Genomic DNA, 20,122 nt, shown 5'->3' on the forward strand with positions numbered 1-20,122 from the left:
TTATGTGAAAGTGTTATTTCTAATTGTTTTATGATCACCCTTTCCTAATTCTGTTGTTATTTTACGTTTTTTTTACCCCACATTGTATTTTTTAGTGCTACATTATCCACCACTGATACTTAAACCATGTAAAATTGCCCTTCCTACTCCACTTGTAAGCTCAGGATTGGACCAAATGACGTTTGTCCTCCAAACCATGTTAAAAATAAATATAAATGATGCAACTGACCCTGACCCTCAGTCCCCCCTGACTATATCACTTTAATATTAAAACCCTCCCATGTGAGCTTCTCATGAAACATATTTAAGTGGCCTTTTACTTCAACGCGAACTGGCATTACGCCTGGTCTGGATGAGTCTTTAGCTGAGCCACTCCACAATGAGAAAGCCCCGTCAGTTCCCAGAATAGAAATCCCATTTGGGTGCAGGACTTGAACGGGACTGTTTGTCTGTGCAGTCTGCTCATGGGGCTTCATTTATGCCTACAACACAAAACAGTTTTATTAGCCGGCCCCCGCCTCCGTCGTCACCCTTCTCCGCGTGCTCACTTCATTCTCACCTGTTGACGCCGGCAGCAGCTCAAACTGCTCTGTCATTATTTCCTGGGAGGGATTACAACAAGGTGAAGATTTGTTTTAAAAGAGCAGAAAAGGGGGAGATAACGTGGCTGTCAACCCAAGTCGGTGAGCTACAGTAAACCCAACGCGAGCCTGACTCGTGTGTCGGAAAGTGAAAGCGCTTAAAAGTTTGCTGAAGTGAGGTTTCGGTACTTTTTCGAGTCTCATTTTTTTTAAATTTCCCTCCGGCTTTGTTATGATTTGGAGGTTCGACAGCTGGTGGCGTTAAACTGGAGCACGTTTCCCAGGTAAGTGCTGTTGTTTACTTTAATGTCTGTTTTTATAAAGTCAGCGAAAAGGACTTCTCCAAACAGCAAATACAAAGCCCTATAGTTCCTGTTGTAAATGACTTCCCATACGAGGTGCTCAAATAGTAGACATTGTTGTGATTCTTACGGGAAAGTTTGGAGACTCCATCATATCTTCTTTTAATTCCTTATGTCCCCAATAGGATTTAATACAACTTCCTGGTGTTAAATGCAATCAAAAGCAAAACTACCTTCTTGTTTGAAACTTATCATTTGGATGTTTTTGAAAAAAACTCAATTGATTCAAACTCAATTATGATATGTCCTGCCCTCTGGCCTAAACAGAGCCCTGATTAATTAATATCATCCATTCCTTATCTGTGAACACAGTAACTTTCTCTGGACTGCAGCTGGACTGCTGTTGTTTTGGTCAAACATGGTCCCATCCCATGACAATAACTTTCAGCTTTCATAATTACCCTTTTGTTTATAATGACCCTGAGATATCTCACCTTTAATCCCTCCATCAGCACACACAGGGTAAACAGAGTGGGTGGGAGTGTGGGTTCAGGGAGGATTGTGAGGGGAGATTGAATTGTGTTGGGAGGGTTTGCTGTCTGGAGAGCTCTGCCTTTAATTAGTGTCCGTCTAGTGTTGACACACACACACACACACACACACACACACACACACACACACACACACACACACACACACACACACACACACACACACACACACACACACACACACACACACACACACACACACACACACACACACACACACACACACACACACACACACACACACACACACACACCCTGGGACAAATCTGTGTCTGAGCCCTACATCCCAGTCTGTCATTAATGGATCATTCTTTTATTGCATCACAATTCCCAGAGATTTTCTCAGGCCAAAGGAATCTGTCAGTGCAGTTGAACCAGTCCTGACACACACCCACAGTAGCAGTATTTGAAGTGCTGAGAAATTTTCTTACAACATACCCTAATTTCTGCACTTCATATGCTTTGTAAGTTGGTGAAAGTGAGTTTTCTTGCACTCTGTTTTATTATTCTTTTCCCCTGTGTTCTTCATCTAGTTTCCTACAACTTACCTGCTGATGTTGTTGCTTATTATTTAAGAAGATCAATTGTTGAAATCTTGGCAAAAGCTGTTGATTTGCACGTTTTAGTTCAACATGTTTAAACCAAAATGTGACTCCTCATTAGCCCAGAGAATCCAAGAACTCTACTGGAATCTAACAGTGATTCATGTTTTTTATTTATTTGATTTGATGGTACTTAATTTAAATCCTAAATTCTTTTCAATTGACATTTTATTCAAGCAAAGTTCTAATACGGCTGCTAAAGTGAAGGTGGGCCTGTTGTTGTACAATAACAACAGTTTACATCCGGCTAAACATGGAGTTAAAAAAATATGAATAATAATAACAAAAAGTGGGTATTGTGTTGCGACTAATGTTACCTTTTCCAAACAATGCCAAGCCATTTCCACTAGTGGAGCTTGAGCCGGTTTACATTGATACAACTAATGATTGCAGAAAAATCTTTAACACCTAAAGCGGGAAATGTTGATGTTCATACCAACATAAACTTATCAGCTAATTTTCCAGAGGAAAAATACGAAATAAAAGTGCATTTTTATGGTATTTCTTGCATGTGCGAGTTGAGTTTAACTAGCTGCGTTACTGGTTTTGTTTCTTATGCGTAGCATTCCAAGTGTCAGGTCCGGTTTGTCTCTTTTTCCTCCCGGTGACAGCTGGGTGAAAGCCAAAACTCGCTCCTCTCACCTGCTTTTCCTGCTCACACTGCTTGTTCTATGACGACAGCTTCCTGGTCCTCGGCGGCGGGCCAGAAGGAGCCACACAAGCAGGTCCAGAGGTTGCTGTAGTCCACAGCACTTAATCTGTCAAATGACAGCATGCTCTTTGCTCTAGTGTAGGAGCAGGTCCATACAAATATCATGACACATATGTAACACATAAAGAGGCATAGCTGTATAGCCATTATTTCCCACTTTTAATAGAATAGCAGAAAGCAATATGTTTCTGTAACTCAAAGCAAAATATTTTGAAACCTAAACATATTCTTCTAAAATGAGAGAGAGAAGTTATCTGTTGTCCTTTGTTTAGAGCATAACGTTAAGCAGGACCAGAGCAAGAAAGTGTTAAAAAAAGGGACCCTAGTGATTTATGTTCCCTGGAATCATTGTGTGCATAACACACTGGTGTCAATGTTTTGATAGCAGGCCGCCTATTGAAAAAAAGGAGTTGTTTTAAAGGCTGGAGATTTTGTTCTGTTTGATTAAAACCACAGCCTGTAATTGTGAGCAATACAAATAATATGTGACTTCCTTGTTCTCAAGGCCTAATAGCTGGTTTTGGTCTTATGCCTTCTGGAGATGAGACTGCATTTTGTCATCTGGCTTGTAAATGCCCCTCTGGTCTCTGTCATGACTCAGTGTTAGAGGCGATGCAGCACTCATACAGAACAGTACAATGCATTGTATGTTGTGTTGAGCATGACTGATTTCACAATTTACTAATCCTCTGAAAATATTTTACTCTAAACTTCCCTTGGGAGGAGGTTAAAGTACAGTTTTACATTTGTAATATTTTATTTGTTCACCTTTCAACTGTCTACAACTGGAAAAGGGTTTGTTTTTGGCCAGTGCAACATTTTGTTATAACTGCACTGCTTTGACAAAGTTACAGACAGACATTTCAGATTATAAATTCACTTTCTCTATTAAATCTCTGTTAACTTTTATCTTGTGTAATCCGTATAGAAGACAGTATCAGTTTCACGAGATGAAAAGTTGCAAATAAAGTTAAAGTAATAAAACAAAATGTAGTAGAGTTTAATGACAGGATCAATCTTTCTATTTTGAGCCAAAAAAAATTGTTATTTTTTCAGTAAACCCACTACCCCCCCCCCCCTTCTGTTTACACTACAGTGCACTCTAACCTACAGTTTAGACCCTGACCCTGTTACAGCTTGGTCTATCTGTGTCACTCTCTTGCAAACTGACTGTATAATTCAATTCTACAACAGAAATCCATTCAAATGTAATAAATTATAAGTTTAGCGAGCAATTTGAGTGAATTAAGAGAGGATTGACCTCCATGCCTGGCCTCTGTGGATTAATTGAACATTGTGCACAGCTCCCCTCTGAACAGGGCAGTGTTGCTCACATGCTCAGGCTGTAGGCGGCATTCACTTCCTCACCTAGTAGGCCACCGTCACAGCTCTTTTGTCCTGTGTGTTGCTGGTGGAATATAGCCGTTGCCACTGTTGGCTTTATGGTTATGTGTAAACAATGCTTAGCTCCACTATTCCTTTCAGCCACTCACAAATGAGGGGTCCTGACAGGCAGTCATTTCAGAATGCTACTGTGTGTTTCTTCATCATTTGGGAATTACAGTATACGATATGTTTTCAGTTTCGGAAACACAGTAGTCAATCTTTAGATATGTGAGTAAGTTTAGGCCTAACATAAAACGATGTTGTTAAGACCGTAGTACAGCTGTACAAAGGGAAACTATAAACATATTCAAATGACACTCCACCAGCGAACACTTGTTGTAATAATAATACATGTTATTTATATAGCGCTTTTCCTGGTGCTCAAAATGCTTAGATTTGTACATTTGTCTTCAGTGGCTCTGCAGGACGAAGTTGGAGAACATAGCCCACATGACGTCATCAGGTTGTAGCGGCTCAAGGCGTCATATGATAGCAGCGAAAAGCACAACACACCTCAATCTCCTGCCTTAAAGTTTCGCAGTAAGATCATACACTGTGTATTTGTGTGAACACTGTCTCCGTACAACATGGGATCTCTACGGTTAAAGAGACCCAGACCCAGCAGCATTGAAAAGTGTGCATAATTGACGTGAAGGTCTTGATTGTTCTTACTGGATTTACTAACACATAGCTTATTGAAGGACTATTATCTGGGTCATTTAATTTGTCTGAAACCAAGTGAAAGAGAGAGATTTAGCTGATTTGAGCACGTAGTGAGACCATTTGACATGAGAATCATTCTGCTGTGTTGTTGAACATGCTTGACTCTCTCACTGGTCTCACTGTGTGCTTATGAGTCAGATGTTGCTGGTTATTGCTGATCTACGTTTGATAATGATCATTGCAGACTGATGCAAGACTCCTGAAGTCCTCCGGGTTTCACTTTGAGAGTTTAGGGTTATATCTTGTGTCTTATATCTCTGGGAACTCATTACATAACACACACATAAACATGCTCACTCTGTTCACTCCCTGTCTGCTATCTTATCCTCCAGAGGCGCACCCTCCCAGCATTAAAGACTAATTATTTTGGTCACAAAAGTCTGTTTTTGTTCTTTGATCTGACTCGAGCTGAACTTTTCCCTCTTCTTTTTTCTTTCTGCCCATGCTGATTTTGTATCCATAGTCGTTGCTTTTATCACCGTCTCCTACTGTCTCACTATCTCTTGTTTTGCCAGTGCAATGTGTTTGTTTAGCCTGTTTTCTGGTGCTTTTGACCACTTTGTTAACATGAAAGCATGGACTCTACTCCTGAATGCCTCTCTCTTTCGGCCCCCCAGTGTTGTATCTGAGTGGACTTTAGCTGGAGGTCAGAAAGCATGCGCTTGCCCTGATATTTGTTTGGATAAAACTCGTGTGAAGCTCTGTCGGCTTTGTTTTCCCAGATATTGACAGCTTTTACTGGAAAGCAGACTAGAATCATTTTGTAGCCGGACAAATAGTGTATTCATGTTCAGTCTTGATGCCAGAGAAAGGCTTTACAATTGGCATTGCTAAAAATGCTAATGTCCTCCGATTTGGTAGTTGGATAATAATTATAGTCAAAATGAATATACCATGTTTTACATCGAACTTAAGTTAAAGACTATTTTTTTTGTCATTGTTCCCATTGAATTTGTTCATTTTGAAAAGCATTGAATGTATGTCTGCACAAAATAACAGTATGCATAAAAAGAGTGTTCTCTGCAATTATGGTGGAAACGTTTTGTGTATATTGGATTCAGCAATTGGTCAAAAATAAGTCTAATATCATTCATCCATAATATATATATAAATAGGAATGAAATACCAGCACTGAAACCGTGAATATGTTTTTACTCCAGACATTTGACCGCTGAAGTGTTCGGCCTTCTGCCAGTTCAACTTCATTAACATGTGTGTGTTTGACTGTAAAGTCATGAAAAATTATTATTATTATTTTGGTCGTTTCTATCGGTGAAACTTGAATTTTGCAGCATAAAAACTGTTTATCGGAGTATTTGCTTTTTTTGCTGCTTTTGAAATTTGGGGGTTGCATTTTTTTCTCACAGCTAAAACTGATATTGTGATATACCATGAATGACTGTCTTGCCATAAATAGTCATACAACTACAGTGTTATAAACAGTATATATAATACAATGCTATAGGCGCAGATTTCACCGTCCAAGTTTATGCATATTAAGGATCAACCGGTAAAGAGTTGGAATCACAATAGCGTTGAAACGGGGAGACAGAAGGTCATCGCCTTAATGTTCTGCCGGCTCAGGATTCGAACCAGCTCAGGCAGCGATTTACGCTCTAACCACTGAGCTATCCAACGGCCTGGAATCACATCTTTGAAATATCCTCAGGATAAGAAATATTTATATTTTTCTTTGGTGAACATTATTGTATTCTTTATCCGCATCTATAAAACTGCATGTTGCATATACGCTGTATCACCAGGAACTGACCTTTGACATTTAACACTCCACTTCCTGCTGTTTTTCTATTTCCTCTCTCTCTGTCCATGCCTCCCCCTTCTCCAATCTCTCTCTCGGTGTGTCTCAGTGTGTCAGTCGTTGTTTGGAAACCCTCACTCACATCTCTGCTGTATATTTATGTCTAGGCTTCCACTTCGCCTGCATTCCCTGCAGCCTAATAAGGTCTGGATCCAAGGAGAGAGGGAGGGCACAGAGGGCGAGGGGAGATGGTGGGAAAAGGTTGGACAATAGGCATCAAAAGTATTTTCCCACAAGTTGGTTTTAGCCTGTGCATGTGTGCATGCTTCTGGTGGTTTTGTGTACAGAGAGACCACACAATAGTAGAGGATTAAAGGGCAAAATAAAATAAAGAGACAAGGATAATAAAGGTCTTTAGGTTGACGTATTCCCAAAAGTTGGGAAGCACTTTGATGTAGAACAATGTAAACATTATACAATGATATTTTGTCTTGTAAATGGACATGCATGTTAAATACAGAACAAAAAAGTATGACATTAAAGTACTTCAAAGACTATTCTTATTTGCTCCAACATATGTGGAACTCCTTGTAGTTTTTCATTAATTGTTCCATTCATAAACCGTCTCGTTGCTGGTGCACATCAAAAGCCTCCCAACTGTCATTTATCACTCCATTGTCCACACACAGCAGAGTCCCTTGGAGACCCTGAAACATCGCCACACCCTGAACCTTCCCCTCTCTTTCACTATTGTTTCCTCTACTATAAGGTGTTTACTCCATCAGTGACAGGTTTCTGGATCAGGTGGTGCATTTCTGTGTTTTAAAGTCCTCACTACTCAGCTGTAGGGCTGCTCGATTATGGCAAAAATCATAATCTCGATTATTTGGGTCAATAATTGATATCACGATTATTAAAAACAATTATCCATTTACTTTGAAAACATCCATTTATTGAAAAAAAAAAATTATAATAATAATTCAACTGAAAAACCAATAAAAAAAAATACTTTTTCTTTTTTTTTTTATAAAAAAACAAAAACTTTTATTTCGATTATGTTGTTTTCATAATCATTGCAAGCCAAAATCTCAATTGCAATTAAAATACGATTAATTGAGCAGCCCTACTCAGCTGTGAAATCCCCTACTGAGACCTGTCATCTGATCCCTGATACACCTTCAACCGTGCAGCAGATTAGATTACCACAATATTCACAAAAGTGAGTAGCTCTCATGAACTGCCCTCCCCCCTTGTCTTCTCTTTAGAAATGCCCCAACATAACATGGAGAGCACCAGGAGCCCGTGGCAGCGGCTGCCGTGGATCACCAGAGTGGCTGAGGGCCACAGCCCCGCCTCCTCTGGGGCGGAGTCAGACACAGAGAGCAGCAGCACGGAGAGTGAGAGGGTAAGTGAGTGAAAGGTTGTTGATGAAGGTGATCTGCTCCTTTAATGTTGTAACAATGTGGGGAGTATGAAAGCCCCCTCTAGATCCTGCTTGTCCAAAGAAAGAATGCTTTAAAACCAATGAATCACGCCACATTACTAGACCCAACCGTTTACTGTTGTAAAGCCTCCATGTTGACACTTTCATACTTTGTTTCCCCCCAATGCCAGTCTTGTGTCAAAAAACTGGAGCTGGGCTCACTGAGGGTCCTGCCGTCGTCCTCAATGCTCCGACAGCGAATCACAGAGATCGACCAACAGAAGGAGGAACTAAAGATTGAAGTGAGCATCTAACATAATTGTTGCTCAATCAAATACAGGCACCAACACATCTATTTTTCTCATCCTATTCATGTATCAAACTGAAACAATTGGATAATTTGTCAAAAGTTTTATCATTAAAGCATTTTAAGAAATCCTGAAATGGAACAGCCAAGTAGCTTACTTTTGCATACTTGAACCAAAAAGATATGAAAGATCACTGAAAATAAATGATTGACTAGATAAAGAATAGCTACTTTAAAGTTTTAATGACACTACTTTGGCATTGAGTTGTCTTTGTCTCTAATGTGTAATATGTTGTGGGCAGTTGGTTGGGCAGAAAAGCAATGTAAAGATCTGTCCTTGGGCTTGCTTCAATTTGTTGCTACTTTTTACACTTTTACAATAGAGGAATCTTTGAGAACATAGTCTGCAGACGAATCAATATATAATCATCATACATTTCAGTCCTAAAACAAATTAAACAATATGTAAAGGGTTCTAGTACAAACAATTGCTGCATCAAATAACCAACCGAAACTGAGTGTTAAAGGAAACTCTAAAATAATTTCGATGGTATTGACTTGGACATCTGAATGTGCAGACTTCAGCAAACTCCGACACAGTGACGGTAAAGGAATGCATATCTGTGACTTGCTCAAGCCGTGGTCAATATGATTCAGCTCAGCGGCGTCTCCTGTCCTTTCAGCTGCAGCTGGAGATCGCCCTGCTGCAGGGAGAGCTGCAGACGGAGAACTCTCAGCTGCACAGACACACACAGAAGCTGCAGGCTCTACAGCAGGAGGTCCGACGGAAGGGGAAGCACAGACAAACCGACAGACAAAAGGTATCATGCAATACAGCTAAAAAAACATATTTCATTGGTCACAAACTTGTATGTGTTTTGTGCTTTTGTGATGTTTTACCTCCTGATTGTGTCATGGTTCATATGTGTGTGCTCAGTAATGATCTGCAGAACAAACTCTGTAGACATCGTTGTCTTGATTTCCTCTCTTTTGAAATATTTTTTGTTCTGCTTTGAAAAGTTGAGGTGATGACTTTACTCCTGCTTCACTGCCCTTCCCTGTAGGAGCGAGAGAGTCTGGAGGAGGAAAGACGGAGGGTGAAAGAGCTGAAGGGGAGGTTCGAGGAGAAGGAGAAACTGATCCCCAGTCAGCCAGAGAGCCAGAGAGAACGGCTCACACTGCAGCTGAAGCAGGTCAGTGGCTACAGCCTCTCCATCTATGAAGAAACCCAAAGAAAAGGCGACATTGTGTCATGTTCATAAACCTGTTGAGACTAACCCCTTTTGGACTTGCACCCCTTAATGCTTATGAAATGTGAATATACAGTTGCAAGAAAAAGAACCCTTTGGAATGACCTGGATTTCTGCATAAGTTGGTCATAAAATGTGTTCTGATCTTCATCTAAGTCACAACAATAGACAAACACAGTCTGCTTAAACTAATACCACACAAACAATTATATGTTTTCATGTTTTTATTGAACACACCATGTAAACATTCATAGTGCAGGGCGGAAAAAGTATGTGAACCATAGGCTAAAGACTTCTTCAAGAGCTAATTGGAGTCAGGAGTCAGCCAACCTGGAGTCCAATCAATGAGACGAGATTGGAGGTGTTGGTTAAAGCTGCCCTGCCCTATAAAAAATACACACCAGTTTTGAATTTGCTATTCTTAAGAAGCATTGCCAGATGTGAACCATGCCTCGCACAAAAGAGCTCTCAGAAGACCTACGATTAAGAATTGTTGACTTGCATAAAGCTGGAAAGGGTTACAAAAGTATCTCTAAAAGCCTTGATGTTCATCACTCCACGTTAAATTGTCTATAAATGGAGAAAGTTCAGCACTGTTGCTACTCTCCCTAGGAGTGGCCGTCCTGTAAAGATAACTGCAAGAGCACAGCGCAGAATGCCCAATGAGGTGAAGAAGAATCCTAGAGTGTCAGCTAGAGACTTAAAGAAATCTCTGGCACATGCTAACATCTCTGTTGACGAATCTACGATACGTAAAACACTGAACAAGAATGGAGTTCATGGGAGGACACCACGGAGGAAGCCACTGCTGTCCAGAAAAAACATTGCTGCACGTTTGAAGTTTGCAAAAGAGCACCTGGATGTTCCACAGCACTACTGGCAACATATTCTGTGGACAGATGAAACCAAAGTTAAGTTGTTTGGAAGGAACACACAACGCTATGTGTGGAGAATCCAAAGGGTTCACATACTTTTTCTTGCAACTGTGTATATATATATATATATATATATATATATATATATATATATATATATATATATATATATATATATTAGTGCTGTCAAAATTATCGCGTTAACGGCGGTAATTAATTTTTTGAATTAATTGCATTAAAATATTTAACGCATTTAACGCATGTGCAGAATGGCCCGCCCAATACGTGCCACCAGTAGCAGCGCCAGGGTAGGCTGGGTAGGCTACACCCATACCAAGAAATGACTTAGCCCCACCATGAAAAATGATGTTAAAGTAAGCAAAATAAAGTCTGCCAACTCGCGCGGAGTAAATTGCACAGACAGCAGTTAGTAAGATTGATTTCAGTAGCCACGGTTTTGAAAACGTTTGTCACGTAGTGATCGTCTTCTCAATAGAACATCTTTGATAATGGCGTGGTGTTGTTGCAGGAAGTCCCGACGGAGAATACTTTTGCTGTAGTACAGGTAACACATAACTGGTACGCAGGTTATGTGCGTAATCTGAAATGCGTAATTGGACCCAGGCAACTACAGCCCTGTTTCTATACTTACGTCCATCTCGAAAGTCATGGAAAAAATAGTATATGAACAGGTCGAAAAGTACCTCGCGGAAAAGAAACTAATCTATGAATTTCAATCTGGCTGTAGAACATCCCACTCCACTGACACATGCCTTCTTTATTTGAGCGACCACATCAAACAAGAGGTGGACGAGGGCAAGTACTGCGGCATGGTGATGCTGGACCTACAAAAGGCTTTCGACACTGTCAATCACCCCATTCTGATTGACAAGCTAAAAGCAATTGGTTTTGATAAACTATCGGTGAGCTGGATGCGGTCCTACCTGGAGGGGAGAGAACAGATGGTGGAGGTAAACGGTACTCTGTCCCCCCCCCTCCCAGTGAGCTGTGGTGTTCCACAAGGAAGCATATTAGGTCCGTTACTGTTCCTAATTTATGTAAATGACATGTCATCAGCATGTGACTGCAACTTGTTCCTGTTCGCGGACGACTCAGCCCTGCTGGTCTCTGACAGGAACAGGTTGCAGGTTGAAAAAACCCTCAGCTCCGAGCTCGGCAGAATCTGCACCTGGCTCGCCGATAATAATATCATTACACCTGGGTAAAACAGAGTCCATTCTCTTCGGTTCGAAACATAATCTCAGCAAATCCGACGACTTCTCAGTTGCAGTGGGCGACATTATTGTCACAAGTAAGAAGGAAATTACATACCTAGGATCTATTCTTGAGGCAAACCTCTCCTGTGACAAAATGGCATCCAATGTAATAAAAAAAGTCAATCAAAGAACTAGATTCCTATACCGGATCTCCTCTCTGGTAAACAAAACACCCTGAAAACTCTGGCAGGAGCACTCATTCAAGGGTACTATGACTATGCTTGCACGTCATGGTACCATAGCACCTCCAAGGCGCTAAAAATAAAACTTCAAACATCGCAAAATAAACTGGTCAGACTACTGCTTGACCTTTCATCTAGAACCCACCTCACCTCTGCCCACTTTGACAACCTAGGATGGCTTAGAGTAGACGACAGAGTACAGCTACTTGCAATGGGCCTGGTCTACAAGATCCACTACACCACTATGGTACCCATGTACATGTCAAAATTCTTCCCAAAGGTCAAGGAATACCATGATCATAACACCAGAGGGAGCTCCACAAATCATGTGAAACCCAGATTTGGCACAAAAAAGGGGGAATACACGTTTCGCAATTATGCCACATCAAGGTGGAACGCTCTTCCCACAACTGTAAAGGAAAGTAAAACTATACTTACCTTCAAAACCTCTCTTAAAGAGCACCTTCGGGGGAGAGCATTGCAAAACTGGCCCCGGTAATGGTACAAATCTCAACCTGTCGTTCAATGGACAGCTTCCCCCCCCCCCCCCCATCTATGTATATACTCGCATTTTAGACTCTGTTACTAACTGTATATCTGTAGACTTGGTATGTCTTAAATGTCCGGTTAGGATGTATTAGAACAAAATCTAAAATGAAAATTGTAAACAAGCAATCTGTATGTAAAAAAAACCACCTGTATGTAAATTGTAAATAAGCCATCTGTATGTCAAATATGTCTTATATGTCTTAAATGATATGATGAATTGGAAATGGGGGACCCTGATGTAAACAAGACGAAAGTCTTTCTCTGGTCTGCATCCCCTTAACAATTGTATGTTTTGAGCTGTACTGTACTGTACCCAATATACAAGCTGTTAATACACTTTTCAATCAATCAATCAATCACACTCTGTGGTCAAGAAGTACTCCACGAGCCGCCAGAGGGGGGCTCTGTCGACTTTCCTGAAGTACTCCCCCGTTGATAGAAATCAACACGTAATGAATTAAGACCCCACGGTTTGATGATTGATAGGTGTGTGGGTTGTCTTTCATTTTGACACGCAGAAAATGTTATAATAAACATAGATACTGTATGTTAAATGGATATATCCGCCTTCTTTCCATTCCCACAACAATATACATAAATAAATGGCATATTTTGGAAAATAGTTCGAATGGTGATTAATCATGATTAATTAATTTTTAAGCTGTGATTAATCTGATTAAAAATGTTAATCGTTTGACAGCCCTAATATATATATATATATGGTTTGAAGAAATAAGCCTGGTGACTTTTTACGTAAAATTCACAACAGCGATCTCTTAAAAAAGCTCAAAAAGGTTTTCATTTATGGAACTTTTTATTATCACTGCCCCTTCTGTCTCTGTGCATCCAATCTTGCTAAGCATGTGTATAAGTGAATAACATCCAATAAATGATGTTGTTAGCAGCTTTCCAATTGATATAAACTATATAACACTGAAACTGATCCTGGTTAGTCCCATGCCAGTGTGTCTCATGTTGTGTAAGCATCAGTTCGGATTCCTACACATAACGGTGTGTGTGGTTGAACAAAGTGTGATTGTTCAGTACCTGTTCAACCTGCTGTGTCAATGTTCCCACACACACACACACACACACACACACACACACACACACACACACACACACACACACACACACACACACACACACACACACACCAATAACTGTATACTTTTCTTTGTGAATGTGGCAAAACCAGATGAGAGACCTTCTTATTTCAAAAGCAGTGTTTAATGACAGGGTTAGTGCAGTCTAGCAGCAGGTTCCTTACTTTATGTTGTGACATGACAGATTTATTTGGAAAGATGCTTTAGAAACTGGTTTTGTCACAAATACCCCACAGAAAAAAACCTCATGCATGCACGCAGGACTTAAGTACACACTACACAGGAAGAAGAGCAGGTATTTTGGTTATGAGGCAATGAATATGCACATGTTTTTACTTTCACCAGCACTTGCGCTTTTATCTAATGAACATGGTTTGAGTCATTTTGGTAATGCAGCCTTAAAACCAGTGCTTTTATGGACAATGTGCCAAGAAATATAGAATCCCAGAAGTTGTTTTCTGATAAATACAATTTGAAGTCAAATGTGATGTCTTCTATATATGTAAATATAACAGACAGAAACTAATTTGTCGTTAAATAAAAAATGGAAGTATAAATATTATATATTTTTTTCCTTCCATAAACTTAGTATAACCCTAATATTATCATTTTTTGAAGCAATTTACTTTGTTTTTAATATAATAAAATAAAGGAACCAGCTTCACAAATGGAAGTCTAGCACATTGGAAATGGCACTGCTTTATGACAAAACACTTATACATTATGAATTGACTTTAGTAGCTTTAACTAAAGTCTGTCTTTAAGGTAAACGATCTATTCACAGATTAGTTTGAAGAGAGGTTAAATGACAAAGAACAAGTAACATCTCAAGTGTTGTTCCTTAACCTCTTAACCTCTGGAAACCTCCCACCGTTTTTTTACGAGACTATGTCTCAGGGCTTCTTAACATTTATGAAACTATTAATGTTCCATACCCTTTTAACGGTAAGAAACTCAGCTAACTGACAATGTTAACCATTTTTAGCTAAAAGAAACACAAGAGTAATACCAAGCCTTTGAATTAGCATGGAGCGAAAAAATGCTAACTAATGCTAACGGACTTTTGCACAGCACTCACGGTAGAAATGCCCTTATTACTTATCGTAACTGCACAAACAAGATATCCGATTAAAGCTGAGACTCCACAGATTCCACACATGTAATGTTATCACTGTAGGACCCCGAATTCCTGGAGCTATCAGCCAGAAAAGAGAAAGTAAACAACATCCGGTTTAAAAAATATTACAATAATTACGTCTTACCTTTTTTTATTTGTGATCAAAAGTTGTGTTCAACGGAATAAAAACACCGCTCAAGGTTAATCCAATGTCTTTGTGTCACGTAGACATTTTTACTGATAATCCATCATCATATTTATGGCAATATACTGGGTATACAGTTTTGCCGTCCAGGCTTGTACTTTCAGATATGTTTAGTTTGCTTCTCTATTACGTCCGCAATGGTAATGTTTACTGGATTTGGGAACTGCCCATCGATTCTATTGGATGTAATGGTTAAGAAAAAGGTGTAAATCACCCAAATCGACCAATGGGTTCCAGAGATATGGTCCTGCGTAAAGTATAAAGAATGCCAGCCAGCTTAAGTACATTACGCAGCAGACTTTACTTATTGTTTACTACGTAAGGAAGCAGGACCCAGAGCGCACGGAGCACAGAGCGGACAGCAGATAACGGAATTGCAGTTTTATTGCTTATAGATTATCAGAACATTTCAAAGGGGACACAGCCCCATTGGATATTAACCTATGGATTAACTACATCATCGTTTATCGTTTTAATGCCATTGAAGACCAGTTTAGACCAGACAAAGAGGAAGGTGAGCCATGTTAGCCTAGCGCATGTTAGTACCTAGTGCCACTTGTTTTGATGTACGTTTTTGTTGATAACGTCGCGAGTTTGTATCTTTCAGTGTTGAGGTGGGCACCGTTAGATTATGTGTCTTTACGATCACAAACAATGTGTTGGATATGCAGCTAGGATCAGTAATAAGGGAGCTAGGAGTGATTTTCGGTGCAGTAATAGGTTAGCATTTTTTGCTCGGGGCTAATTCAGAGGCTCACTGTTAGCATTGTGTTTTTAAAAAAAAATAAAATGAAAAAGATCAGTTAAATGAGTTTTTTCCCGTTATATGGATATAAAATATTCATAGTTTATTAAATATTAAGGTTCATTAGACGTTGTTTCCTGCAAATGATGAGATTTCGGGTCCGTGGGGCCTAAGAGGATAACAGAGTATGTTTTTATATTTACATTTTTTTCACAACAGTTGTATTTGGATGGAATGAATACCTATAGTGATAATTCAAAGTAATAAAATGATTTTTACAGTGAAAAAGTTCAAATGGAACTGATGGTTCCCAAATTACCCAGAGGTGAGTCCGCCTGGACTTTATTTTTCTAAACCTCTCTAAAAAGGTCAAATTTAACTTGTTTTGCATCAATCTTGATACAGGGTACTTATTATATGTTATAGTTTGGATTCCTAAAGCTTTTAGTCTACTAACCCATCATTCAAGGGTGGTTTTCACTATAAGTAAGGCGGACATTAGAATTTACATGTTTTTACTATGTTCCATCTAAATTTACTTTAAAATAAAAACATCTATATTGATTCTGACACTTCTACATCCAACTCACAGATGTAACCTTGCTTTGAGAGAAAAGATTATTAATTTACCCCTTTTAGAAGTGAAGATATAGTCTTTGTTGTGTTAGTGGCATTTTCGAGCCTGAAACCTGAAAAACAGGCTCAGGGCTTAAGAGGTTAAAGGTAGGGTAGGTAAGAATGGAGAAACCAGCTCGAGTGTGCTAGAATTTGAAAATACACAACCGGAAAAAAATCTGCCCCTTCCTTCAGACTTCCTTACAGAGCCCCTCCTCCAACACACACTAACGCGCACAAGACCAATGAGGGCACGAGATAAGTTTGTGCACAGATGGAAGGCTGACAGGCAGGTAGGCCATCCAGTTACTTTAGCCGGCTCAGAAGATTGGTCGTGCTTTTTACAGTACCACGGCTTCCACAGATGAAGTTTTTGTATGTATTTATTGTCAAAGCATTTCATGTATTCATTCATTGCTATCGGGATGTTAAGAGCATTCCATGGAATATAACAAAAAGTGTTTCTGAAGTGAATTACCTACCCCACTTTTAATATCTGAGTGCTGTTTATCAGCTATCAGAGTTTTATTGTGATATTTATTAGCATACAAAAAAGATAGAAATGTAAACAACGGCTGAGTTGTATTTGACTCGATCATTCGTCTTGATTGCAGGAGAGAGAAGCGATGGAAGCGGCGGTCCGGGCGTTTGAGGACTGGGAGTTTAGTGTTCTGGAGAAGGAGAGCGGACTTGATGAGGATGATGAGAGCACGGTTGATGAAGATGGGGAGGAAGAGAGTGAAGGGGAGATGGATAAGGAAATCCTGCGTCAGCAGCATGCGATCAACAGTGGACAGGTAAACAAGGTTTTGTCGAAGGAATTTTTTTCAGAGAATTTCACAACTGCCCCTGATGTGTTATACGGGTTTACAGCTTATCTGTGTGTCATGTGCTTCATGTCAGTGTTACCCCCGCTGGCTGACATGGGATTAACCTTCACACACAGTACTCTTAATAAAGAGTTGTGACATTAGACTTCTGCACAGAGCAGGTGGACAAACAAACAACACCCCACAATCTAATCAGTCTAACACAGTAGCCCGGCAGAGACATCTACATTTGTCAAATATGACAACGCTGGAACTCAAAGTCCATGTGAATGCACGCCAACACAGGAAGGTGATGCCTATAACAACTACTCGTATATCTTATTACAATTTACTTCATATTTTAGGGGTTTATCATTAATTTATCATGTTAATAATTTCCTCTTTTCTTCATTGATTTCTGATAGTTTTCTCATATTTATTGATTATGTTTGTGTCATCAGTGTTGGTAGAGAAATAGATCACAAAAACATATTCATATCAATTTAAACGATGCACTACATATAATAGACAGTTTGTTCACTTTCACTTTTATGCTGTTGTTACTGCAAACATTGGCTTCACGATTGTGTGAGACATATGATACACAATACTTTACTTCACCAAGTTGGCTTTCTTGTTTTCCTTTTTTAACCTAAGAACGGTTTTCCAGCATCCTCCAATTATGAGCATCTGAAATGAATCCTCTCTCTTCAGAGTCAAAATAAGGAGTGCTCAGAGCAGAAAGGGAACTGTAAAGCCACAAATCTGAGCTCCTCCTAAAATAATCAGAGTTATTTGCATTAATCAGCAAAGCTATAAATCTGCAGATTCTATTTTTTGCACTCCAGCTCGGTGAAAATCATTATTATTGGCTGATTTGCTCCAAAGGCCTCCCTACCACTTTAAAGCAGTGTGCACATGCACTGTCCTCAAGTCACAGTCCATGGTTGTCATTGCAGGTTAAGACTTGTCCTCCTTACTCTCCAACCCGTTAAATCGTGACACGAGCGTGAACCTTTACCTCACTCTCACCAGCATCACCCTGACACTGTCACATGACTCCAGACAGCAAGCTTAATTACATCAGAGGCCACCCTGAGAGAGAAATCCAAGGAGCAGGAAGGAAAGAAGAGCAGTGACAACGGTGCTGAAGATCGAGAGATAAAATGCATGAGGGGATTTGGAAACATTTTTAAGCATGGCTGCATTGTTCTGGCTTATATGATATTCAGGATCATCTTTGTTCAACATTGGGATCATGACTATTTGTTTCAAGAATGCAATAGCTGTATCACACTTAGAATTGGCAGTAGTCATGATCCTTTACAAGTTGTCTTTAAATGTTGAAATGAAGAGAACAATTGGATGAAATAAATGTGTATTCCCAAACAGAGATGAAATACAAAACAGTAATAGACAATAACAACAATAGTTCCCAGATCATGCACTCAAATATTCCAAAGCCTTCACCTTAAACTTTCAACCTGTTTCTGTGCAGCAGCGTGTATACAAATGGCCTGTGATTGGCCAGACAGTTTTGAATAGACCAGGCTTGATTGTAAACCCCACAACAGTAAATCTAAGGCCCCGGCCACACGAGGAAGAAAACGGTCATTTGCGTTACTGTTTAGTGTCATATAGACGGTTCGGCCACACGAGGACGACCGAATACAGCACTAAACGACTGCGGAAACGATAACGGGTCCCAAGGTGGATAGAACGGCATACGCAACGCTCTGGGGGGTCCAACGGCTCCGTGTGTACGCCCTATACGATCATTTTGCGATCATAGCCCCGCCTCTCCCCACCTCTGCTGCTCACCCCCGCGTCAAAGTAAACTGCACACTGAATTCAGATTATTTATCTTTCTCTCGATATGGACCTAAACGCGAGTGAAGTCTAATCTGACAGGACGGAGACACGCAGCTCTGCTCATCTGCAGCTCCTCCCGCTGTGATGCGGCGGTGAACGGAGCAAAACACACACCAAGTCAGATCATCACCCTTAGCTATTTTAATTACCTCTCAAACTACCTAAACTAGTTATAAATATGTTTATTTTTACTGTCGGCCGGGTCACTCATTACTGGATCAGCTGCTGCATGAAACAGACACTGGCGCTGTCCGAAGAGAGGGAGGAAAAAGAGAGGCTCCATGTATTTTATTATTATATTATATAATCGTATAGAGTCGTTATTCATTTGTTTTAAAGCTCAATAAATAACAAAGAAGACCTTTGACCGGCACTTTTTAATTTTGTCCGGAAGATTTATAATATTGCGTGTGGACGGAAGCTTTTTTGCGATTGCGTTTGCGTTAATCCTATGCGTTTAGCCGTTTTCGTCCTCGTGTGGCCGGGGCCTAAATGAAAAGAGACAACGTACCACACAATGAATCTGATTTACTGTGGAAGCCAAGATGATGATTGTCATTGTCAAACACTTCATTCTGCAGCTTTGTGATGGGGAGGGTCAACAAAAGGAGCAAATTGGGAGACTAAACTATTCAGGTTTCGGATTTCCACGATCATTTGAAGAGGCCTGGAACATTTTGGCACTTGCGTGAGATATCCTAAATCAATGTATAACTGCAGTGAGGCGTCAACTGTTGAGTTTTCAATATCTTATTAAATGACTGAGACATGCTCTTTCCAACGGTGCTTCCGACTTTCTTAAATGTGAAGGTGAATAGGAAACAATCTGTTGTTTCTTTGACAGCTTCGTCAGTCTTACGCACTATAAAGGGACTCAGATTCTACAGCCACGCTGTGAGGGTGTACTTTAACACAGGGGTGTTTTAAGTTAAATGTTAACACCAACATGCAGACGTGCTACCAATAATGATGGCAACATGCTGATGTTTAGCTGGTATGATATCTACCTTGTTTACTGTCTTAACAATGTTCATATTGCTAACATTTGCTAGTTAGCACAAAACACAAATTACAGCTGATGATGGCGCTTTATCTAAAGTCAGAAGATTACTAAAGTCTTTGCAAATAATCCTGAGGGATAAATGATTGTTAGAAAACATTTCTTTGCATCTTC

The 20,122-nt window shown here is 39.9% G+C and overlaps 1 protein-coding gene across 4 annotated transcripts in view; it reads left to right on the forward strand.

Annotated features, from left to right (window-relative positions):
* The first annotated feature begins 339 nt into the window (after window positions 1-339).
* The window catches only part of phldb3 (pleckstrin homology-like domain, family B, member 3), a 28,925-nt gene continuing 9,142 nt past the window's right edge, over window positions 340-20,122 (forward strand). Inside the window, exons 1-7 of one of the 4 annotated variants that reach the window (XM_034201188.1) lie at window positions 340-865; window positions 6,784-6,877; window positions 7,882-8,021; window positions 8,231-8,341; window positions 9,030-9,167; window positions 9,411-9,539; window positions 16,882-17,064. In XM_034201188.1, the coding sequence (XP_034057079.1) occupies window positions 6,865-6,877; window positions 7,882-8,021; window positions 8,231-8,341; window positions 9,030-9,167; window positions 9,411-9,539; window positions 16,882-17,064 (714 nt within the window). In that variant the 5' untranslated portion in view covers window positions 340-865; window positions 6,784-6,864. Of the gene's footprint in view, window positions 866-1,735; window positions 1,899-6,783; window positions 6,878-7,881; window positions 8,022-8,230; window positions 8,342-9,029; window positions 9,168-9,410; window positions 9,540-16,881; window positions 17,065-20,122 lie in introns of those variants that run through there. The other 3 variants (XM_034201187.1, XM_034201189.1, XM_034201190.1) reach the window with 3 other exon arrangements.

The sequence above is a fragment of the Gymnodraco acuticeps genome, unplaced genomic scaffold, assembly GCF_902827175.1.
Source record: "Gymnodraco acuticeps unplaced genomic scaffold, fGymAcu1.1, whole genome shotgun sequence".
Taxonomy (NCBI): domain Eukaryota; kingdom Metazoa; phylum Chordata; class Actinopteri; order Perciformes; family Bathydraconidae; genus Gymnodraco; species Gymnodraco acuticeps.